The sequence below is a fragment of the Eutrigla gurnardus genome (assembly GCF_963514095.1).
Source record: "Eutrigla gurnardus genome assembly, chromosome: 11".
Lineage (NCBI taxonomy): Eukaryota > Metazoa > Chordata > Actinopteri > Perciformes > Triglidae > Eutrigla > Eutrigla gurnardus.
Window position 1 is genome coordinate 16,252,397 of NC_139925.1, and position 26,242 is coordinate 16,278,638.

Below are 26,242 nucleotides of genomic sequence, written 5' to 3' on the forward strand. Positions count from 1 at the left end.
ATGGTGAACAGTGCTGACATAGAGATAAACTCCTCCGATGCAATATAAGAAAAGCAGCCACACGATTGGCTCTCTGAGACGACAGCAGTGCTTTGAGCTAAATGCTAACACTAACAGCATCAACATGCTAGCATTGTTATTGTAAGTATGTTAGCATGCTGACATTAGCATTTAGCTTAAAAGCACCGCTGAGCCCAAGTACAGCCTAACTTGGCAGCAAACTGTTGTTGCTTTATAGATTACTGTTACCAGCCATCCGGATTTTTCTGTTTTTAAACATTCACTACCAAAATGTCCCAGTTTTACAAAAATAATAATAACATTATTATTATAATTATTATTATTAATAATAATAATAATAATAATAATAATAATAATAATAATAATAATAATAATAACTGGTTTGGTGGCTCAAAAATATGCTCACCCTGATATAGTTGTAATTGTATATGTATTCATGCTCAGAGAAGACTGAAACAACAGTGGGATCTCTCTGTTGAATGACTGAAAGCCTCGTCTCTCTACTAAAGGTTGTTCACGATATAAACATTAAGTTGTTGAAAGACAAGTGTTGAGAGCGATGAACAACCAATTATACTTAACACTGCATCTCTTACTCAGCCTGTTGCTCGGCTTCCACCTCAAGGTCTTCTTTCTTCTTGATTACCCTCCGATAATCTCTCTCTGCATTATCTCAGCTGAAGAGAGGAGGAGGGTAAAAAGAGGGAAAGACTGTTCTCTTTTAAACGTGCATTTCAAACCTACCCATCTCTCAACTAAGACCACAATTCAGACGTTTTACTTACGAAATAATTGAATAAGACAATTGCATGGAGTACTTAACATGGAAATCTGGGATTCTATTGTCCAAATGTGTAGTCACTACTTGAGAACAGGAAACAAATGATCCATTACAGGTTGCCATCTAGAATCAGTCACACAAGCCAACAAGCTGGGCTATCAGATCTCACATACTGAATGGAGTACAGTTGAGAGTTCATTTCATAAGTAAAATATCTGTCACAACACCAAAAGCCTTAAAAACACAAACATGTAATCAGATGGAAGGACCAGCCACATGCTGCATGACAAAATGACTGCAAGACATGACGAAACAACTACATCAATACACTTAATGTCTTTCTCTGTATTACTATGATATTGGTTTTATCTCATAACTTTAGGCTAGCTTATTCATAGCCACAAAGTAGTGTATCCTCATCCGAACAGGGATGTGTCAAGGGAGCGGGCAAGAAGGCGCAAAACAATATCGGGCACCAGCACACTCCACTCATGCTCCTATAAAAAGATTTTTTGGGTGTAGCCACGTACGATGTTTTGCCATTACGCCTTAATCAGGAATGTGGCACACATGAATAACCTTCAATCAAATTAAATGGTAATCAGCCATCATGGGCAAAAGGGCCGTCCATAAGGTCTAATGTCTTTAAACCTCAGCCTATATGATTAATCCTGTCATAACATATGAGAAATGTTTTCAGAAATGAGAAGAAATATGTTATACCTAATTCAGTTAGTGCTGAACAAGTGGCAGGAATTAAATATGGGATATATATTTTATTAATGCGAGTGGTGTGTATTGTATGGTACCTTTTCATTATGTTTCATGTTGTCTTAACTTGATCTAGTGTAGTTGTGGCATTTTATATGTTGCTCGGAAATGAAAGCAAACTTATTTGCACTGCCTGCACCGCCTGTTCATCACTACACGGCGTGCTGTGTGTGTATCAGTGTGTGTGTATCAGTGTGTGTGTGTGTGTGTTGTAGGCCAATAGTCACTCAGTTACACAACCGCTTTCAGTTTCCGAGCCCTGCCTGCCTGGCTGGTGGCTCCCCGCCCACCGCTGCTCTCTGCTGCTTGCCTGCCTGTCTGCCTGCCTGGCTGCTGGGCGGACTGGAGCAGATCTGAGCCGACCAGTTCCGTGTTGTCTCCTCACCCAGTACACGAACCAGAGTGAACGGGAGGACCGGCCAGTGTCATGGTGGACATTCCTGGCCAGCCGCGCCATCCGTAACTCCGGGGGCTGAGGCAAAGTGTTGGCGGAGGTGAGGAATGTGTTATTATTTCTCGTTATTTCTGCGAATGACGAATTCATCAGCCGACATCGCTCGCGATACGTTAAAGCCAAACTTTGACGCTGCTGGCTGGACCTCCTCTCTCTCTCTCTCTCTCTCTCTCTCGCTCTCTCTCTCTCTCTCTACCCCTCCCTCCCCCTCTCTCGCTCTCTCCCGAAACGCAAAGTGCGTCACCGTGCACACTCACATGCGGGATTACGGTATGTTCACGCAAACGGCGAATAACCCTCGTGCGGCGCGCTTCCCGTCGGCGTCGTTAAAAGGCCGTGACATGAAGCTCTGCAACTTTTACCGTCGATACGTGCCGCGTGCGTGTCTACGTGTGTGTGGATGTATGGCTAGAGAGCTGCGACACGCGCGTACGCTCGCGCGCCTATATGCACACACGGGCGTTTGAACATACAGGCTATTTATATGTCGGTTTGTGCCACTGTAAATGTGCGTGCGTCGTCCATCGATGTTGTTTTGACACAGGTGACGTAGACCGTGACGCGCCTTCACGATGAGATAAGCAGATCCGCTCTGTGCGAATAAATAGCACGCATGTGCGCGCGCGAGTGTTTCATTGACGGACACCGAGGGGGATTTCAGAGCTGCGCACTTGAGATGTTTCCGGCAAAAAGCGACCCACGCTGAAAGAAGCAGGAGTTGGAAGTGAACACAATATTTCCACTGTGTGTAGTTTGTGTCTGCAGTGAGTAAGCTGCCCGAAGCAGCTCTGCATGTGTTCAACACTGTTTACACACCTGACGTTGGTCTACGCAGCATAGCAAACATGCAGTGTGTGACGTCATTTTAAAATGAAGTTGCACATGAGAATAGAGCATACACCGAATTAAAAGTAATTTATTTTTGTGGTAAGTTTGTGGTATAGAGCAGGTGGATACAACTCAAGACAATACCCCTCGCTACAAGGCAGCTTGCTACCTTACAATCAGTTTATGTTTTCGGTCCCATTCATTCATTCGTCCCTCCATGTTTGCCTGTTTGGACATATTTTTTTTACCATGAGTCAAGTTAAGGTTAGGTAGTTTATTTTTGGGTTCCAGGAACTTTAAAATATATTTCTTCACATTAAAAAAAAAATAGTGGTCTCACAATTGTCTTTCACCTTTTGTATTTACAGTCAGACTTAAAGTAAAGCTCTATTATTGAGGAATACTGTATATTTGTATGAAATACAACAGTAACATATCATAACATTTAATGTCTTTATTGCTCGGTTTCTTTATGGTGGGCAAATATCTAAAAGTCATACAGCACACATTGACAGATATTTTGGTTATGACTAATATTGGTTTCAATTGTTGAGTTTGATTTAACCATAACGTTACATGATATTTTAATCTGCTATTTCCCTCTATACAATGTTCAGTAGCAGCTGCAATATCACAAACAATTCTACAATATTCATACAAAAACATATAGTTTGTTTGTGACACATGGTGGTGAGTTCCTGCTTCATTGGCTAAAACTCAATCATATTTTGTTGCATCCCCCTGCCATTTATAAAGAAGTAAATATGGTCCTATTATATAATGGAGGCAGGTAAACCCACCAAAATTAATTGTTTTTTGATAACATTCATAGAAGACATCACAGTAAAAGGTGTTGAACTCATTTGAAGTGTTGGAGGATGTCAATAAATACAACCTGCCTGCCAAATATTTCAATCTGTAACTGCTATTATATTTATCTGCATAATATTAGTATTTGATGGGAAGCTTTTATCGGGTAATGGATAGGCCTCTGTGTGTTTGGGAGGAAAATGAATCAGATCTGACAACAGTGACTAATCCCACATTCAAGAAACATTTGCTGACTTAATTTACTGTAACAGCAGCTCAACATACCATTTAAATAGAAAGCTTTGAACAGTAAATGTGACACCTCTGACTGGAATTGCAGCAACCTCTGTGGAGCTTAATATTATATAGTAATATATTTGAAACCAAAAATAATTCAGATTCTCTTTCTCATCTGTGTTATTCACATATAAGTGACTCTATAGACATTTCAAAATGTCCATTTTAAATGTTTCTTTTATTGTGTCTTAAATTGTGCAAATGTGTGTATGAATATTTTCAGCGATTATATCTTGCCCAATCCTGTTTTATAAATGTTGTTTCTATCCCTCATGTTTGTGTTTTATCGTTTTTAGGTAAACTGCGTTTGAGGTTGAATTCATCATCAGGCAATCCCATGTCTATATGTGCCACGAGAAGAATGAAGACGTCGACAGCCGCAGCACTGTAACGATGATTGACCAGACTGGGATGAGGCCGACTATGCAGAAGTCTTTGGCCTCACTGTTGTCATCTGACCTTTGACCCCTCATGGATTAAAAATGGCACGTTGGCTGAGACGGGGTTGGAAGCGATACATCTTACCCTGCAGGAATTCTGGGAATTTAACAAAAGTGTTTTTCTGAAACAGGATTGCACAGACCGGACGACCCCCTGGTGTATTTTTCTTTTTTGTTTTAGCTTAATGGGACTGACATGGTTCAGTGAAGATGGAATAAGATTCGAGTGGGCGATTTTCCTACAGAATGACAAAATAGATATTGGGTCAAGGATGGAGCAGGATTTTACACAGTAGGCTGTCTTATCGCTCATATATTGTGGAAAGTGAACATTTGTATGCACGAGCCTGGACAAGCGTTAGCCCTTGTTAGTGAAGATTCCAACCCTTTACACCTGATATAGCCTGTAACTGAAACCTTATCCATTCCGTATTGTTGTGAATGGACTACTGACTTTCTAAAGCCAGAAGGTGGCTTTTCGCTTCTGCTTTAAACTTTAACTCCTCGTCCTAGTGTCTTTCTGTTGCATTGCTCAAAAAGACACTAAACATGGCGGCTACAGGAAGGAAGCACTTGGTGAGAGACTTTAACCATTTCATCACCTGCTACCTTTGTCGAGGTTACCTGATTAAACCAACCACAGTCACCGAGTGCCTGCACACCTGTAAGTGGAACAACAGACACGCACGCACGCACATTTCTTACACATTTTAATCAGTGAAAATGAATGGCAGAGGTTCTTCAGGATAGTGTGAAATCATGCTTAGAATTGTCCCAGAATGCATTGTGTGAACACATCATTAGCTTGTCACCCAGCAAGCTAACCTAGGGTGTGAGTCAACATGTTTGTGAAGTTAGCTAACCTGCTAATGAGCGAGCTAGAAAGCTAACTAGCATGGGGTTCTCAACTGCTCAAGGCAGCTTTCATTAGGTTATTCCTTTGGAATCCAGAAACAAAATTGTCAAACTTTTATGGAGATGTGAATTCATCCCCAGTGAAATCTGTTATTATTCCTTCTGCAGTTTGTAAGAGCTGTATTGTGCAGCACTTTGAGGAGAGCAATGACTGTCCGAAATGTGGCATTCAGGTCCACGAGACCAACCCACTGGAGATGCTCAGGTAAGATGTATTTTTTCTTCTCTTATTTCACCCTGTCTTTTGTTTGATTGAGCTTCTTTCTTCCTTTTCAATGGTAGTTTGTCACCCATAGCTTTCTTTAACCTTCATATTTAAAAAGGTATAATATGGAACTGCTTCATTCTGATTTGTCATCTTTCTTGTCTTTTACCATATTTCGTGTTTCAACTGTCACTACCTTTTTTTTGCTTCCCACCCACCTGACCCCCCCTCCTCTTCCTCCACTACTGCTCCCCCCCCCCCCATTCTAACCTCCCCCTCAATTTAAATTACCTCCCTCTCACACTCTTCTGTTTCCATGTTTTCAGGTTGGACAACACCTTGGAAGAGATCATTTTCAAGTTGGTGCCTGGACTCAGAGAAAGTGAGTTTGTCGGATGGTTTCATCGATCAGTGCCCAGTTTGCAGTCCATGTTTAATTATGTGACTGTTCATGGGCGTTAGGAAAAATCATTTAGTAAACGGCAGCACTAGGATGACATAATTCATTACAAGTCATGAAAATAATTTAATTCTATGCACAAATGGCCTTCAGCATGCACACAAGCAACATTGTGAATATTTTCATCCATTTTTTGAGGGACTAGTTTCCCAGCAGCAGCGGAATTTTACTTTGCTCCGTCGGACTCAAAACTCTAAGACGCGCTGCTCGGAATCCAGCCGGTAAATACACACCTGAACATCGCCGATTTGTCGGCACTTATGCCCCCAAGGCTGTCTGAAAAGCCCTTGGAGCTCACACAAACACCGGCCAGCCCACGGCCACGCAAAGCCACAATTACGCACCGCGAAGCCGGACCTCTGCTCCGTCCGCAGAACCGTAAACCCTCAGACGCGTTGCGGGGAATCCCGCCGGTAAATAGGCACATGAACACCGCCGAATTGTCGGGGCTCGTGCCCTCAGAGCTGGGTGAAAAGCCCTTGGAGCTCGGACCAATACCGGGCAACCCACGGCCACGCGAATCCACACGTGCGGACTCTCCGTCAGACTCAAAACTCTAAGAAACGCCGCTCGCAATCCAGCCAGTAAATACCCAGCTGAACACCGCCGAACTGTTGGCACTTATGCCCCCAAGGCTGTCTGAAAAGCCCTTGGACCTCACACAAACACCGGCCAGCCCACGGCCACGCAAACCCGAACCTCTGCTCTGTCCGGAGAACCGTAAACCCTCGGAGGCGTTGCGGGGTATTCCCTCCTGGCACCACCAGTCTCCGTTTGTGCGGGTCCGGTTCTCAGCTCCAGCGGGGGCTATCTCGGTCTCCACAGACGCTCGTTCACGTTCTGCCCTTTGAGCATCCCTCTTGCGCAATTCTTCCTCTGTATATTCAGGCTCGTACTGGTACAGTTGGGTTTGGGTGGAAAAAAACTCCTAATCAGAGTCTTCAAAAGTTTCAGTATATTCTCCAAAAGTGGCCATTTCTGTGAGATTGAAGAAACTAGCACTGCAGGCTACTCTGCATCTGTAGCAATGACAGCAGGTAAACAAACTATTATAGAACCGGTATGAGTGTTTTTAATGCCATGCTAAAACTAGAACGATTGACTTGCGCTAGCCATAGCATAAGCGAACTCGGCAACTAAAAGAACTGAATAAAATTTCTTGAAAACGTCTCCAGACGTCTCGAACACACCGGCTCACTTGGAAAATAGGTCTTATGTCCAAAATTCCGAACTATCCCTTTAAAGTGGCAGTCCGTAAGATTTGAAATCAGTTGGTTCTAGCGGCCTCTTTGGCGGTAGATGGAACTGCAGGCGAGCCTCTGGGATCTCATCTCCCTCACCGAACGGTGCCGACTGTCTCTCATCTGCGTGATGCCTTCAAATGCTCCACACTGAAAGGAGGTCCGTCGTTTCCCCTCGTATGCCGGTCACTTTGCTTCTTGATTACTTGCCCTTCTTCACTTCCATTAGTTTTTTGTTTCTTTTTCTTCGGACTGGAAGTAGAATGGTCTTCTTTCTCTGGCTGTTGATCCTCCATTGTGAGTCAGCAGTAATGAAACGTACCTGGCTGCGTTGGTCAAACACTTAACACTAGAAGGAACCTGACGTAAAAAGCGTCACTCATTTTGAATTTGCGCGGGAATGTCACCAAAGACACGGAGATCCTATTTCTGGGCAAAGCAGCAAGTACAAGCACTTTCATTAGTGGGCCATATGATAAATCACCATTGATATTTAACTGTTTCTAGTGCTGTGTACACATATGACACACACACATGAGCAATCTGTTTTATAATGTCTATAAATACCATGTAGCAACCACCTAGCAACACCCTAGCAATCACCAAGAACATCTTTGCAACCACGTGGTAACACCGTCCCCAAAAAATGCCTTACCAATAATTTAGTAAGACCCTGGCAACCACCCTACCTATCGTAGCAACCACATATTGCCCTAATAACCACCCACAACTAACTACGAGCAATGCCTTAACAACATCGCCAAATTAACCCAACCACTGATACCTTACTAATCTTATAAAAAAAAAAACTAGCAATATTTCAAATCCAAGTGAGAATAAATAAGTATTTTATGTGGGAGTGTGTTTGTGGCTCATGTTTTATATGCATATATTGTAAGTATTTGCAAATTCCATAAATGGGAGGACCTGTACTGTACACTGTACATACATACTACACTAGGAAACATCATGCTTCACATTCAAACAGTAACCCATACCCACACATGCATGTTCTTATTTTCTGTCCACACTGACTATAAAAGCTGGTAATTAATCAGGACCCTTGTCCTCAAATGTTTTGGGTTCAAACCTATATGACTGAAGTGTTTTGCTCCTGGGCACGGCTTTGCCTTTCCGATCCAAGGAGCAGAGTCAACATGTCTAACTAAAGCTGTGATGAGGTTATATTATTTTATGACTCCATAACTTCACCTCCGGTGACGGAGCACTTTGGCAGCCGAAAGATGGAACAAACATCATATATTTTAGTGTGGCTTGTACAGCTTGGCCAAGTGGTGTAAAATGAGCATCATTTGAATTCTCTTTTATGGTTTTTGAAGAGCAGACTGTCTGTTTTTTCTTTACCAGACCCATGACCATCTATGTGGAGGATTTTCTTTGCACGCTACATAAAAAATCAAGCTAACCTGTGGCAAAATTTTTTTTTACACCATTTGGCATTCATACTTCAATCTAGTTCATTCATAAGAGATGAGAACATACTTCATACAAAGTGTGGAATAAAACAAATTGTTTTCATAGACATCAGTACGAACAACAGATTTGCACTCTTACTGACTGGTCACAAGAGACAGAAATAACAACAACAACGATTGTCGAGGTTGCACTATCGTTCTAAATGGGGCTGTTGTGACAAGTTATTAGCCGTATGCTTCCGAGTACCTAGACAGAGTTTAGCATTTGTATGGTCAAATTAGAGAAGTCGGCTCATGTAAGACAATGTATTCCCCAGTCTATAAATTATTTATTGTCTGGACAGCATCCTCACTGTAGGCCATTTGATAAGACTGTGTTATTCTTCATAATGGGATCTCTTTTTTAGAACTGTATGCAAATGAGCTTGTATGCAACTCAAACACAAATACTAAAAACAATTCTATATGTTTCTATTAAGACAGGATTTTAATCAGCAATAATAGTCTTTTTCACCTGTTGCTCTTTTTATCTCTTATTCATGTGAACCAGGAGAGGAACAGCAGGAACTGGAATTCTGGAAGAAGAACCAGCCCAGAGAGAACGGACAAAGTAAGCTGTGTGTCACTGAGACAGAATAATGATCTGTGTTTTCATAACTGGCTGTCAGTACCAGGAGAAACCCTGCTGCGATTTGTAGTAACTTCATAGATTGTGCGTGTACATCAGCCATGTTTATAGCTCTCATTACAGCAGCGGCACAAGTGAAATCAATAGATTAGGGGAGTTTTTGATTAAGTTTTGATTCATCAGCATGTGAATAATTTTGATGTGAATCATGAAGCAGGGAATTCCCAGCCCACACAATATTCAAGCTTTGATCAGGGCAATAATTCAATCTTATCATTGATCATCTTTTAACCACATCATTATGATGACATTTTGGTATCTTAATATAGATGTTGTCAAAATTGTATCTACGTGTTTGTATTCAAAGAAAGATTTGAGTGGGTAATATTATAGAACATATTTGTTAACTGTAAACCGAGTGTCTCAGCAAGGCAGTAACATGTTTGTCTCAAATAGCAGAAAATGTGAGGCGTCAGAGGCTCGGGCTCCCGGATGTGGGAGGTGATTATGGTGGTGGTGGTGGAGGTGATGATGGTGAGGATGGGGGCGATGAAGATCACCACAGGAGTGACCCTCAGATAGCCATCTGTCTGGACTGCCTACGCAACACAGGGCAGTTGGGGGAGAGCACTGTCACGGTGCGTGTGTTTTAATAACAATGTTTAACCTCTTCATGAAGTTACGTACTGAGTTAATCATTACACCTGAAAAACAGGGAAGCTTACAGCTTTTGGTTTTTTTTTCAGAAATGTGTTAGCCTGGACAAATGTACATTCATATTTTAGTGCCGTCTATCATTAAGTTAGAGTGTAATAGAATTTGTCTCTCATCCAATTAGGTTTTGATGAAGAGGTTCATCCGCTGCTCCAGTAGAGTCACAGTGGGAACAATTAAGAAGTTTCTCAGTCTTAAACTAAAGCTGCCCAGCTCTTATGAGGTAAGGAACAGATTCAATTAAAATATAACTAAAGGTCTGCGCAGGGTAGCTCCCATAAGTTCAATGTATTAGCACATGGCATTTTGTGCTAATGCTCTTCTTTAAACGCCATATAACTGGTGAACCACACAAACCGCACAAAACATCCAGCTGTATAAAACGCACATATAATATGCATACACATGCAAAATAAATCTGAAAAAGGCAAGAGCCACACAGCTCATAAGAATAACATCAAACTGGTAGCTGTCATATCATCTGTAAGGCTAGAATTAAATAGAGGCACCTCTATATTTAAAATAGGATGGCTCTAAACATATATGAAGAGGAACCTACAATACCGAGCCCATGGATAATGACAGAGGAGTCACCCAAGTCTACAAATAATTTCATGTTTTGAAAAGACCACAATACCACTCATAGTGAGCAGGCTGGCTCACCACAGGCAAAAGATCTGCATCTACCCACATTACAGTAATGATCACATCAGTCCAGAGTCCAGAATCACCGTAATGAGCTGATTGAGCCCATCTAAGTCCCTTTACATAAAATCATCACAGAAATGGTCTCATTCAGACCTCCTGGTGTGAGAGGTACACAGTGTCTATATCCAAAATGGTTTTCTCATCAAGGAGCAGAGAGTCCATCACCACCTCTAGGAGGACATGCAACAGCCCCGATGCCAATGTTTCTCAAGGTGGATGTGTGTGTTGGGTTGCAGTAAAAAGGAGAGCTTGTGGACTTGCTGCATCATGATTATGAATGGCACTCCTGTGTTCACTGATCCTAGTTTTTAGGGCTCTTCTTGTTCTAATATATGCGTTTTACAAGATATAATGCCCTTGATGTCAAACCTTTTTCCTGAGTGGGGATGGTTGAAGGTTTGCGTTTCATGTGTGAAGTGGCGTTGTTTACAGTTCCCACTTCTGTAATTGTGTGTGTGTGTGTATATATATATATAGTATATAGTATAGTATATTATTATTTATATATATGCAACTTTTTTCACTTTAAGTAAATATGTCAAACATAACATAAAAATACAATTTAAGAAATAACTAACGAATTTCAGCTCTAAGCTAATAAACGAAACCTCTGGAGAATCAAACATGTACCTCACTTATAATAACTCTTCATAGAATGCAGGAAAAAGCCAATGAGTGACGGCCTCACAAGTGAACACAAATGACCAAGTTAACCGTGACTCTCAAACCTCTCAATGTTTATGAAGCCAGATGCTCATTAATATTCCATTCCCGTTATCATCAGTCAGCCTGGATTAAAAACGGATGGCTTTCACATTTGCTAAAGACTAAGCTAATACTGAAACTCAAAGTCTATCAGACGCTCCCACATCCAGTGCAGCATCCCACTCATTACCACAGCAAGCTTCCTTCTGCTTTCATGTACTAGCATTAAGACAGAGATCCTGTTTGTTCTCATCTCCCTTGTAAATGTCAGTGTCTTATCCTCCTTTGTGGTTTCGGCACTGCATTGTCATGTTGATCATTGCAATAAATGAAATAGTTTCTTTAATTTTTTCCCCTAAATTTAACTTTCATTTCTGATCCTATATTGTGTCCAGCTGGATGTGCTGTGTAACGGAGAGATCATGGGAAGAGACCACACTCTGGAGTTCATCTACATGACCCGATGGAGGCTACATGGAGAGAATGTAAGGGTGTCACCCTCACTTCCTGTTTGTGTGTGTGTGTGTGTGTTTGCATGTGCACGTGCAGATACATGGTTGCAGCAAAGCATTTATTTGTGTGTGTGTGTCTGTGTGTGTGTGTGTGTGTGTGTGTGTGTGTGTGTGTTTGTTTGTTTTGCATTAATTTACATTCTGGGGAGGCACCTCTCAAAGGTCCCCACCACAAGATTCACTTTGACATTATGGTTCAGACTTTGCTGTAAGTTCAGGTTTTGAATGAGTAAGTAACAGTATGGTTACGGTTAGAGTAAGAATGAAAGTAGTAGTATAACTGCTGTGTGTGAAATTGCATGTTTGTGTGTGAATGCATGTATGAATAACGTAGTACTGGTTACATACTTTTCGTGTTTCCGAAAGTTTAATATTGACTGGATATGAACACATATGTCATAGTAGTGAGAGTCAATGAAGCTTCGGTGATGGTAACACACCACTCACACACAGACATATTAGCGGGAGCAAAAATATTTCCTGTCTTTAGGCTTTAGGGTCAGGGTGTGTGTATGTGTGTGAGTGTGTGTGTGTCAGAGATGGGAGTAAGTCACACATATGCAAGTCTTAACCTTCAAGTCTCAAGCAAGTCCCAAGTCATTTTTGTGAGAGTCGAGTCAAGTCAAGTCAAGTCATAGCTTAGGTCAAGCAAGTCACAAGTCAAGTCAGAAATATAATAAGCTGGAAGACAACCATCTTAAAAGACTACATCTTTAAGAGACTGCAGCCTAAGTTTTATGTAGCCCTCCTTTGCACAAAAGGGCTAACAAATAGAGGAAGGGATATAAGGCTAAAGAATAATTATAAATACTCACTAAGACCAGCAGGATCAGAATTACTAGGAACGACTACAGGGCCAGGTGAACCAAACAATAATTACCAGACAGAGTACTCAACACAGTAGTTTATCTTGGGAAGGGCAACAAACCACTTCCTTTTATTTACAACACATTTTTCAATATGTTCCAAAAGACAAACAAATAAGACTTCTATATCCACTACTCTCAAAGAGGCGTCACTCTTTCATGTGAGAGAAAACTTTAAACGTAACTTGGTGTCTTAGTGTAAGCATGTGCGTATGTGTGTGAGAGAGCAAAAGATGAAGAATGTGTGTGTGTGTGTGCGAGAGAGAGAGAGAGAGAGAGAGAGAGAGAGAGAGAGAGAGAGAGAGAGAGAGAGAGAGAGAGAGAGAGAGAGTGAGGCTTTCGAGAGCTTGCGGGAGGCGGCGCCCTGTCTCTCGAAACTCACCGCGATGCAAAGGCATTGCACGGCTTCCTACTAGGGATGCAAACAATTAATCGATTATCGATTAATTGTCAATAAGAAATTACTCGATTAAAATAAATCAATTGCAATTAATTGCGTTTTGAACCCGTAATTCCCCGCCAGTCCACGTGAGGGCGCGCTTGACGCCAGACGTACTTGACGCACATGCGCGAACACAAGCGAGCAGGGCTCTGACGACAACAAGACAAACGAGAAGTGGTGTTTCCCACACATTGACGAGACTATGGCGCACCGCCGTAGTCTAATTTAGGCCGCCATAGTCTCGATGTTCGCCCAAAATTATTTCATCAAGGCAAATGGACTTAACTAGCGGCTCTAATGATAGGCCTACACAGGACGGCAGCAGCGCTTATTATAAGGGGAAATCCTCACGGCTGGTTTGGCTCATCAACGTTCTGTTTTCCCCCGTCGCCATGGCAAGGCGTCCCCCACGCTAACCCCCCCTCAGCTGGCGAGTTTGACGGCGCGTATAGCCCCGTTCACATACGTCGCTACTCGCTTTCTCGCTGAATTCTACTTGCTGGCAAAAAAATTCACTGCCGCCGACGGCTAGTTCAAGCGGCAACTCTCTGTTAACGTCAACTGTCAATCATCTCTATTCTACATTCCGATTGGTACTCGCTTGGTACTCGCTTCACTCGCATCGCAGAAAGTTAAAGTTATTTTCTCTCCGTCCCGCCCACATCGCATCGCCTGTCCACAGTCCGCTAGAACACATTCACATTCATTGACAGTTGTCACTCAGAGATGGGCGAGTGGCGACGTATGTGAACGAGGCTTCAGGAGGTAGAGAGGGTTGGCTGTTGCCGCAAGATTGCCGGTTCGATCCCCGGCTCCTCCTAGCTGAGTGCCTGGTGTCCCTGAGCAAGACACCTCACCCTAATTGCTCCTGCCGAGCTGGCTGTCGCCCTGCGTGGTTGACTCCGCCGTCGGTGTGTGAATGTGTGTATGAATGGGTGAATGTCAGTTATTGCTGTAAAGCGCTTTGGACAAAAGCGCTATATAAATGAGGCCATTTACCATTTACAATTTTAAAACACCAAGGAAGGCTGAGGAATAGTCACCCACTTATATTATTAATAATAATAGTCATGATAAACTAATAGTCTAAAGGCTCAGCACTGTGTTTTAGTCATTTTTGTTTTCACCTTTTCTTGAATGCTTAAACTCCTCAACCCCATTTAGTATGTCAACATTTGGATCAGAACCAGCAGTTTGTAAGAAATTGGTCAGGAAACGATATGTCATATTTTGGTTCTCAAAATTCACCAAATTGATGCATTAAAATGAAATTATTCAAAATATGATTTGCATTTTTCTTTATATCATAAGGAAGATAGCATTTTATGTTACATATACAGTAGATAGAACCTATTCAGAGGGAAATTCAGCTTCTCAGAAGAATTGCCGCTTATCAATTAATCGATCATCGATCGATAAGATGAAACAACTATCGATTAATGAATTACTCGATAATTTGCATCCCTACTTCCTACATAGGCAATGAATGGGAAGCGTGGAAATAACGCTGCCTGTGGACACGTACCTTCAGCCAAAATCTCACTCTGAACTAAGTTAAAAACTTAAGAGCCCTGTAGACCTGATCTGCTAAGTGAATCAATCTGACAATTTCAGATAGGCTACCGTATTTCAGTTAAATTGTCTGTTATTTGATAAGCTGGATCAATGTGAAACTAAGTCAACATGATTAAAACTTGATGTGATGCAAACAGTAAGCTCTTGTCACTTTTGACTTATGGAGATGGGATGTTAGCTGCTAGCTAACGTTAGATTAAAAAGAATGGTGAAGTTAGCTAGCTGCTAATCAGCTACACTGGCTGTGATAGCAGCAGAACTGGTAGCACCGTCACCTTCCATCTTTCAAACCCCGGCCGCTATACTGTTAGATGGGCAGGCACATCACGTAGTAGAGAGATTACTGGTTCTCAGGTTCGACCACATGCAACAGGAAACATCCAACCGAAAATATTTTCTTTAACCAACCATTAACCAAGATAGCAATGATTTGACGAGTCATTTCATGCAAGTGTAAGTCAAGTCTCAAGTCATGGATAGCAAATCCAAGTCTTTTCTCACTGTTGATCATGCAAGTCACAAGTCCTCAATCTGGTGACTTAAGTCTGACTCGAGTCAAGTCACTAGACTCGAGACCCCCATCTCTGGTTTGTGTGTGTGTGTGTGTGTGTGTGCGCACACGTTAATCCCATATGGAATGTTGTGGACACACATTATGTAAACACTGACTATTGTGAAATAGAGTTGTATTGATGAGACACGCCAGAAAAGGGCTGCTTGGCATCTAAACCACAGATCAGAGAAATGTTATCTGATCAGTCCTTGTGTACTTTGAACTGACGAGCTTGTTATTAAATTACTAGGAACAGTACTAATTACTTGACTGTTTCATATACAATGGTAGATGCCATGTAAAAATCACATTCAGTTGAGGTGAAGGCTCTGAATTTGAATGTTTTTAAAACACTGAATTTGACTTGAAGACGTCTTGTTTAAAGTCAAACAGTGTTGAAGTTATTATTTTTTAATTATTTAGCTTCGTTATGAGCAAAGTTTTCAGTATATCCTTTCAAAAAAGCACACAGAAGCCAGTCCGTCAGAATTATTTACTTCCCTCCTGGTGAGTCAGAACGATGAACAGCAAGAAACCCTGGTTAAGGATGAGGTAAGGAGAGTCGTGACGAAGAGGGTGAGAGAGACAGTTTGGAAGCGTGAGAGTCATGAATGGAGACAGAAGAGGGAGAGAAAGATGACACAAGTCGTTCATCAGTCTCATCCTTCTGTCAGCTCTGCAGCCTGACGGTGTTTTCTCCCTTCGACCCCGATACACACAAAGGCCAGTCAGGATGGCAGCGCTCCATGATGATTTAAAAAAAAAAAGCACACAAACCGAGGCCTGTTAATGTGGACTGGCAGTTGATTATAACAGTCAAGCTCAGTTTGATTTCTGTTGAAATGAACTGTCAACACATTAAAAAAATATTAGATTAGATAACTTTCACTAATTTCTATAGCACCACAATGAAGTACCACCATTGAATCATTTGTCTGAGCAAATCTGTGTACATTACAGCAAATATGTATTTAAAAAAAAAAATTGAATCTAGTGCTTGTCACAGGGCTCAGATCCGTGGTTCAGATCAAAATAGCCATTTGTAAGGCCTTTACACACCAGGAGGTGTTGTTTTGTTATGTTTTTTTGTGCAATTAATTCGCACATTAGTATATTATTTTTGACTGTTGTCTGTGGGGTTCTTCCACACAGAACACAAATATTATTAGGGGTGGGACGATACGGGTAACTCACGATTCGATACTGTGACGATATTTGGCCCACGATAACGATAATATCATGATACACGATATCTGCGATATTCGATATATTGCAAGAAATTTCATCAACGATATATCACGATATGTGACTGAAAAAGAAAAAATATGCATAAAAAATAAATTCAAAAACTTCGTACAATGTACAAATGAATAAACACTGTCCAGCTGGACACATTAAAGTGCATGAACATTAATAACATGTCTTATGTAAACCAGGACAGTGCTTTCTGATACTGAAAAGTCAGTAGCAACTTGTTTTATGTAAACTTGGGCCCGTTTTAGTTTAACAATAGCTAAACAAGATAAGAATAACATCAGAATTAAATGAAATATTGGGCACATTTCAGTATGCAACCAATTATGTGCAGAGTTATGTTCACCCATGACCCATCCAGTACCTGGGAAGTCGGGCCTCAAACCGCTTGGAGCTCACAGCAACACCGGGCAGCACACGGCGTCGCGGATCCACACATGCGGACCCTCCGGCGGACGGTAAACACGCGCCGCCCGGAATCCTGCCCGTAAATAGGCAATCGAGCCTGGCCGAAAAGTGGGTCCGCATGCCCTCAATGCTGTGTGAAAAGCGCTTGAAGCTCACAACAGCACCGGCCAGCACACGGCCACGCTTACAATTACGCACCGCGAACCCGCAGTTCTGCTCCGTCCGGAGAACCGTAAACTCTTGCGCGCCGCTCGGAATCCTGCCCGTAAATAGGCAATCAAACCCGGCCGAAAAGTCGGCACTCATGCCCTCAAGGCTGTGTGAAACCCGCTTGGAGCTCAGACCGACCCCCGGGCAGCCCCCGCGGATCCGCTCCGGAGAACTGTAAACTCTTAGACGCACCGACGGGAATCTAAAAAAACCCGTAGACCCAAAATATCGATATTTGCCATCAGTGTATCGATTTATTTATTGCGACAGAGAGCACAACAATATATTGCAATATCGATTTTTTTTCCCACCCCTAAATATTATGCGATGAAGCAAGGTACATTTTTCTGAACTTTAGCTCCGCAAATAAAGGCAGTGACTCCACATTATGTGGACAGAGTTGAGTTTAGCCTACATTTATTAAACTACAACACAGAGGCTTCGTAGTCCCAATCAAGACTCCTTTTTACACCTTGACAAAGTCAGCACAGACCAGATCCACGACTTTCTTACCTTTCACAGTAAAAGCTCCAAACATATTATTCTCGCAGGCCGGTATTTTGCATTCTTTTAATCATCCCGCCGTTTCTCTGTGCCGTTATTACATCACGGTTGTCGGGTAATTAAAAAGCACCAGATCAACTGGTGGACCATCCGTAATAAAATACAGATTTCTTTTGTCATGGCACCTTACTATAGAGTAGACTATAGTGAGTGATTTTCCACACAGCCAGTCTTAACAGTAGCAGATAGGGAGAAGCAGGTGGTGATGAAGAAGACTGATACCGCTGACCTGAACCTGACTGTTGTCCAGATAAGGAGTATAAACAACATTCTCACAGTCTAAATGTCAGATGGTCATGTTGGATTAACAGAACTTTCCCATACTTCCTCTGTGTAGATACTTCCACCCCTACTGAAATTGTTTTTAACCACAAACTGTATTTCTGAGATCAGACAAAGTCACTCATTGCAGCTGTGACTGAGTCCTTACTTCCCTCCTGCAGTGGAGTTGCAGTGGATTCACCTCATTAGCACAAATCCATTTCAGGGGTTGCCACTGTTTGTTCAGAAGCAGGAAAGTTTCAAAACTTACGAATGGAACCTAGAACTTCTGCCTAAACACCTTCAAGCAAGTGCTCAAAACTTACGAATGGAACCTAGAACGTCTGCCTAAACACCTTCAAGCAAGTGCGCCGAACCTCTTCACCACCTCAGAAACAGCATCCTCTTGAGATGTTAGGTTTAATATTGTTTTATTTTTCCAGGATAAATGTCAACAAAACATCTTGAGGGGAAAAACATTGCCATGGCACAGTTTTTATCAGGAAGATGTCCATAGGAACGAAGAAAATCCATATATATATATATATATATATATATATATATATATATATATATAAAGTGTGTGTGTGTGTATATATATATATATATATATATTCAAAAATAGTAAAAGCAACTTTCAGAAGCTCTTAGAAAGATAAAGCTCCTTTCCCTCGGGTCACAGAGAAAAGCCCAGGTGCATTTTATTGCAGGAAAACAACGTCTAATTTCCTGAGAATGAAATGAGACAACAGACCTGCTGTATTAGTTCTGTATTCTTCTTAATGTATAGGAGTGTATAATGATATGCCAGTAAATCAGTTATGGCATTCATTTTCTCAAAAATATAAAGAGAAACACTCATGGCCATCATTTTATTGAAGCAAAGTCACTCTGATTCACATATTAGTTTTAGATTATATCAAATATTTTATTTAATCACTTTATTTCGCCACTGCTCTGTCTTTACTCATTGTCAACAGAGAAGATGGTTATCAATATACGGTAAAATGTGCAAAGAAGTGGGTTGAGCAGTCACCCAGTATTCATGTTAAATGATGTTTGACGTGTTACTAGGTTCAGGCTTTGTCATCAGAAATCTACTAGTCTACTATCTATCGGTCTCTAACCCCGAGCTTTCCATCAGCCACTTCACCTGTTTCCAGATTCCACATTGTTGAATATTCAGGATCCCCAGAGGAGGAACCTTGTACATTTTGGGCATTTCATGAGCTTTAGAACAAGACCAGAGGGTACACGTTAAAGTAGAATATATTGGCACTAAGTATAATAACCACATATTCCTGTGAGATATGCACTATGAAAAACACTAAACGGCATTTGACAGCTAATTCATTTTTGTATCTTTTTCATATTCCTGGAGGTTTGCCGTTGCTGCAGGTTGGACGATTCTACGTTTGTCACTTGACACCAGAACAAAACTGCTGAAAAGCAGCTGACAGCAGAACAGCGTATGGGTAGAGCAGCATAATTTCGTCCGAGATGCAGAGGCACAGTTAGGTTGTATTCAGTGTTTTTTTTCTTTTCTGAGGCATGATGCAGCAAAATGCAGAAAGCCAGAGGAGATGACAGCAGCTGTACTCTGCTGCACCAGCAGCCGCGAGCTGCCAGAAATAGGAGACGGGCTCCAAAAACAGGAGACACCGTCTCCACTTTGCAGCTGCTCTAACAGACACTCCACTTTCTTTCTTTTTTAATATTTTATGAAAAGAGCAGCTCGCATCTTTTGACTTTGCCAAAGGTGGCAAGATAGTACAAGTAGTCCTCATTGACATTTCTATTATTTATCCACAATGATGGATAGGGTTACCGAACTGGCCTACAGGTTCTCGAACTTACGCGTGTTAAAAAATATATTTAAATATATATAAAAAAAATAATAATTGACAAAGAGCTTGGACACTGCGCAAAAAAGTAAATTTTCAAGTAAAGGTGCTGACTTCTGAGCCGAGGCATCTACTGTATATGAAGAGACGGTTAACTGTTGAAAAACACTATGATGCTGCATGATAGATAGTGACATCATTGTGCAATACGTGCTTTCACGTGGCAAACATGATTAAAGTTGCAGAGATTGCTACTTGTTGACATGTTTGTGTCTACTAAATGTATTGCATTGTGGGAAGGCAGTGATGTGACGTGGCCTTGTGTATTTGCAGTGGTAAAATGTTAAAAATAGTTCCAGTTTTGAGGAGCCGCAGAGGATCATCTGACACACCTCACTCACAGCCAATGAGTGACAAGGGATCTTGGAAATCCAATCTTTATAACAATTTAAATATTTTTTCATTATTACTAAAAATGTAACAATAGTAATAAAATGAGTTGTCAGTGATACATATCAGTGAACATTTTTCAACTTGCTAAATTTTTAAATGAACCAGGTTTCCTCACGATGTTAACATGAGTGTTCTCCATTACATGTATTTGTTGTTGCAAATTAGTTAATAAATAAAATGTAATTTCTTGGAGATAGGGTTTCCCTCCTGTTATTTACACATGTATCTGTTTAAACATGGCCATATGTGGCTAGAGTTTGGTTTTAATAGCTGGTCACATTTTTGTTGTGATAATTAGACTTATTTTTATTCAAGTCTGTCATCGTGTCCGCGTCGCCTCTCTGTTCGGGTGGCTATAGCGAGAGGCTTATCTGAGAGAGCTGTGTTAGCAGTTGCTATGAAAAGTTAGTAGTTGTCATGACGAAAATATGTGTCAATTAAAGTGTTTTATTGCTGTAGGTTGAACAACAACCTAATAACCTGTACAGCTGCATTGATCTCATCCAACTCCCAACTTTTAATGTTTTCCTGAGTCTGTCATTCCCCCCCATTCACAGAACCAGCTGTCACTGAGCAGAACACCAGACTCCAAATCAATTAAGAAATATGGCAATCAATTGCTAAGAAAGCACCAATATGTGGGATTTTAAAAAAATCATCAAGCATACACATACACGACGCACCAAAAATACACAAATCTGCATTTTGAAAGCTGTGGCGTAGTGGGTAGCACTGTCGCCTCCCAGCAAGAGGGTCCCGGGTTCGATTCCCCGGTCGGGTCCGGGTTCCTTCTGTGTGGAGTTTGCATGTTCTCCCTGTGTAAGCGTGAGTTCTCTCCGGGTTCTCCGGCTTCCTCCCACAGTCCAAAGACATGCATGGGGATAGGTTCATTAATGACTCTAAATTGCCCGTAGGTGTGAATGCGAGTGTGAATGGTTGTCTGTCTCTACATGTCGGCTGTGATGGACTGGCGACCTGTCCAGGGTGTACCCTGCCTTCGCCCAATGTCAGCTGGGATCGGCTCCAGCCCCCCCGTGACCCTGAATACAGGATAAGCGGTAGACGATGGATGGATGGGTGGATGGATGGATGCATTTTGAAAGCTAAACCTAAATACATTGTGTTAAGCAGGTTTGCTTCTGGATTCACATTTGATGCTCTAACAAACTTAATAGGAGGAGAGGCTTGTTTCACACACCCAGTCTCCTGTATTTCACAGATATTGAATGATAAACCTTTCAATTGAGCTTCAGTAAAGCGAGCAGCAGCCAGGCCTTTATTACTCGTTTTCTCATATGGCTCTTCTGCATCAGACACTTGGCTTCTGTCCCTGCAGAACAGAGCCAGGTGGATCCTGGGCAGTTTAATAGCAATGGCTTCACATTCTTAAACTCTGAATTCAGAAAACCTGCCGTCACCCAGTCTGTCTCTGTCAGTCTGCCTTCATGTGGCTGCAAATCCAACTACTGGAGATTCATCCTGCACAGGCACTTTCACAGCCTTAAAAAAATAATATAATATTTAATAAATGATCGGCTCCATTTTCTAAACACATTTGAAAACCTTTTGGCCTGAACGACTTTGAGAAAAGGAGCGAGAGGGAAAAAGATACAGTATTCATCTCATTTTCTACGGTTTTATTGCTCTCAACTGCTTCTGCTGGCTGTTTTATTTACAGGGTAATTTAATGTTACCTTGCGTGGTGGCTGGATTCGTGCGAGGTCACGAGATATATGACATACCGCACAGATATGTCATATATCCTGTGAGGTGCTACTGGCAGCTATGGGCGTGGCTTATGTCCGTGCAAGACGACACAGAGAGGTTAGCGTAGATGCAACAATAGCATCAGTTATGTCAGAGTATTTCTTAATTGAAGCAGAGCAAAGAACGACACAGAAAGCTTTTCTCAATGAAAAGATGTGTACGATCTCCTCCCGACTCGTTTTGGCAAGATCTTGATTGGCATATTGTTTATCCAATCACCTGGCGGCTTCTCAGATGGTTCTATGTAGCACCCATCTGGTTCAATTTAATAAGGAGAGGATTTCTACTATTTAGAGGGTTATTATAGTATTTAATGATATGGAAGTGGACATTATATCGAATTATATATTACAGGGATAACCGTGGCCAGATGGTTTATATTTTCAGCATTGTTCTTTCGTCAGTCTCGTTCTAGTGAATCCAATATTTCAGGAAGTTCTGGAGGGTATTTCTGCAAATTTGGCACAAACATCCGCTTGGACTCGTGGATGACCTGATTAGAATATGATCAAGAACACGTTGACCTCGCAAAACACATTTTTGGCCATAAGTCAAGAAGTCATAAGTTGATTTTGACAATTTCACATAAACCAAGGTGGTGCTTTATTTAATTTATTTAATTAAAGATGGGCCAGTATATTTATATTATTTAAATATGATTATTTGTGACATTGAGCTGATATTCACATATTCACCTCATTTGTTGCATCTACAAAAACATGTGTAAACGTGTGTATGTTTATGTATGTATGTGCGTGTGTGTTTCAGCATGTTATGTGGAATTGGGTTGAAAATACACGTTGATGTAGCAACTGTTCTTTCACCTTTTGAGAACTTTCCGAAAGTCTGTTCAATAAATGCTGATCTGCACAGAGGATGTTCTAGCTTTAGTTATTCAGTATTTGTCAATGCTTCCTCTCAGCGTTCCAGCCATTGTGTGGTGAACGTTTATAGTGTGAAAAACCAAAAGACTGATTCCCTTCTTTTCTCGTTTTTCTGTCTCTTCCTCAGACGTATCCCATGGTTCTTGAGTACCGACCACGAATCGACTTTGGCTGAACCACGGCCGCTAGAAGAGGACCACACACACACACACACATTCACACACACACAGGCCTATGCAGACAAGTCAACACCTACATTGAAAAACAGAAACACACATAAACACCAACATACAGTTGCCCACAATGTGCAAAGAAAGAGAGATTTAAATGTATTTTTGTACAGCCAATGATGAAGTGCATACGTTGTCATGGTAAAGAGGTTTTATGCTACATAGAATAATATATGCTGTAATATATGATATTTTTAAATGTGTGTCCCTGTGCCTAAAAACCTGTTGAGATCAGATGAACTATGACCATATCTTCACTTTGCCTGTCTAACTCTGTAGATTAAATGTTGATTTTCTACTGTTGATGGCTGTTTTATGTTTGTTTAAAGTTTGATCACATTCACTCAAATTGTCCGAAGATGTGGCAACACTTAAACAGGGACAGTTTATCTGAATCTTATACATCATATTGTTTCAGTCAAGAAAAGAAGACAATCCACTTTTAAACTTGTTAAACTTTCCATATGGCCTTTTTACTAAGTTACAGGACACATAAGAGAAATACGCTTTCAATGCCATGGTTTTGCATTTCCAACCTGGAACTGCAGCGTACTAATGACTAGGAAGGCGTATTGGGACCATTGTAAGAACAATATTAAATAATTACAGAGCTGGGGGACGGGGTTATAAGATAAATTCACACAATTTACAATATTAAAATCATAAATTTGTGAGAAAGAATAAACTTCGGCATTGAAGTGGAAAATTCCCCCCAAAACTTGTGAAAAAATGACTTTAAGAAAAATAATGGAATCGAATGCTGAGACTCTCACACTAACATCTTCACACACACAGACCTCATGACAACCTATATACACTGTAGCAGGTCAGCAGCGATCCCACACAGACTTCAATACGTGTGTGAAGACTCACGTGCTCACACTCACATTTTAGAGTGCACACGCCTTTACCAGCTAGTATCACTTTCATCACACACACACACACACACACGTGTCCTTCCAGCTGTTTGTCTTGCCCTTGTAGCTGTTTTTTCAGGTCAGTTATGTCAGCTATGTAGGCCAGAGTTCCCTGTGGTTCTTTACTCAGCGATGCTGCTGACCCCTCAACATTGTAAAACTGTCTGTGTTTATAAGATGAATAGGAGGCAACAGTAGACACATGTTGATGATATAGGTAGTCACCAGCTCCGCATCGTTAACACTTACCAATTTGTCAGTTACTGCAGACTCAAGCTGTGCAGCTGAATGTCTCTTCAAACCCACAGACCTGGAGATCCCAACGTTTCCAACAATATATCAGGCTGGATTTGGGCTTAATGTATAGCTTTTACATTTTTAATCGTTCAATCATAATCAAACCTATGGTGAAACAGTAGAGGAACTTGAAGATGAATTTCACTTGTTTGTCAAACAGCAAACAGAAGAAGACTGGCTGGAAAACTGACCATCCGCTGATGACATCACCCATATTATTTTTAATTATACACAACCATAGGCCTATATATTACATATGCATTTGTATTTCTGTAATATAACCATAAAACATTCATATGTTTACATGTTAATGATGATACAGCACTTTGAATGATTACTGTATAGTGGCAAATCCATGCTAAACACATAGCATAGCCACGTAGCCATAGAAAAGGGAACTTTGAACAACACAAAACCTGATTAAAGGATGGACTGAGTCCTCTAACCACAGCCCCATCGATCCGTCTTGATAAAGTATTTCAGACTGAATTGAATCTAGTTTCTAAAGACATCCTCTGTCACGTCACACTGGAGGCTGAATCCTCCTCCGAGTCCTTCAGCTCTGGACTCCTGCCAGTCTGCCGGACAGACAGACACATGCAGTGACATCAGTGATATTGAAGGGAAATAGCGTCTGGCACGAGTTACGGATCTGCCTCATCCCTGCAGCTCAGGTGGACTGACAGCAGCAGCCACATCTGAGCTTCAACCTTGGATCCAACCATGTCCCTTTATTATGAATAAATCATCGGAGGAGTGTGATTCTACTGTGTGTGTATGGCTGAATAACATATTTGTCAGTTTTCCTTGACCTTCATTGACATAGCGATGTTTAGATAACATTGCCAGAGTGGCTATGTGCATGCAGGATGATGAGTTATTTGTAAGAGTGATATGTTGATTTTATAATGAACACAGTTTGCTAACGATATTACAATGGCAATACAAACACAAGCGTTTTGATCAGTGTTTTGATCAGCGTTTTGATCAGCGTGAGTCAACACGTAATAGTTTGCAGCCATAGATGTTGCTGGTGTTATGGGTTAACTGGTGTGTGGTTGCTTGTACCGACGGCAGCTGTTGAAACACAAACGGAACATGTAGGTTTTAATTTTACATACATACTCATCTGTGTTTATTATCAATACCAGACATCTACGTAAGTCACTACAGGACACGGACGCATGATTATGAAAGTCACCGGTTAACACAGTCACTCATTAAAGTGAATCACCCGTTGCTCTGAAATTCTAAAGAACTTGAATTTGCTGTTTGAGTTACGTGATAAATAAACCTGGGTGGAATGGTCAGGAATTTGACACACTCTGATATCAGAGGGAAGCATGTGTCATGTTTGCAGTTTCATGTCGCTACCTCACTCTGAGACCATCCTACCACCGGGTATCAACACTCAACACAGATATCTGTATGTCAAAAGTCGGGCCAAGTTAAACACCAGATGGCACGGGACGTCCCCCAAACCGGAGCCGTGCTGACACTGAGTATGCTCTCACAACGGCGGCCGGCAGAATCCTGCTGAGACGGCTGCACGTGTGCTGAACAAGTTATAAACAATTACAAATATCAATCCAAAAAGGAAGTTTAGGCAGACACCCAACTATAACTCAAACGTTGTGTCGCCTTGTTTTACGCCATTAAGCGGTAATGGTAGTGATAACAAACAGCCGTGTGTATTCTCGGGCGGGGCTGATGTGGAAGTGTTATTAATATTTGCCTTTGACTGCTGCTGTCATCGCAGAGGTCATGTTTGTCCACTTTTATTTCAGTCCA

General features: G+C 41.4%; 1 protein-coding gene across 1 annotated transcript; it reads left to right on the forward strand.

The window, feature by feature from the left end:
* Window positions 1-1,829: 1,829 nt before the first annotated feature.
* Window positions 1,830-23,540, forward strand: LOC311021289 (polycomb group RING finger protein 5-B-like). Its single transcript, XM_084021747.1, has 9 exons — window positions 1,830-2,067; window positions 4,259-5,066; window positions 5,426-5,522; window positions 5,849-5,904; window positions 9,210-9,269; window positions 9,744-9,925; window positions 10,126-10,224; window positions 11,810-11,899; window positions 23,135-23,540. The coding sequence occupies exons 2-9, from the start codon at window positions 4,952-4,954 to the stop codon at window positions 23,180-23,182; spliced, it is 747 nt and encodes a 248-aa protein (XP_083877873.1). The 5' UTR covers window positions 1,830-2,067; window positions 4,259-4,951; the 3' UTR covers window positions 23,183-23,540.
* The last annotated feature ends 2,702 nt before the right edge of the window (window positions 23,541-26,242 follow it).

Excerpts from the sequence above, each read along its gene's own strand:
- LOC311021289 (XM_084021747.1), top strand. The coding sequence starts at position 4,952 with ATGGCGGCTACAGGAAGGAAGCACTTGGTGAGAGACTTTAACCATTTC. Across the intron at positions 5,067-5,425 it reads CACCGAGTGCCTGCACACCT|TTTGTAAGAGCTGTATTGTG; the intron begins GTAAGTGGAACA and ends TTCCTTCTGCAG. Across the intron at positions 11,900-23,134 it reads GGAGGCTACATGGAGAGAAT|ACGTATCCCATGGTTCTTGA; the intron begins GTAAGGGTGTCA and ends TCTCTTCCTCAG.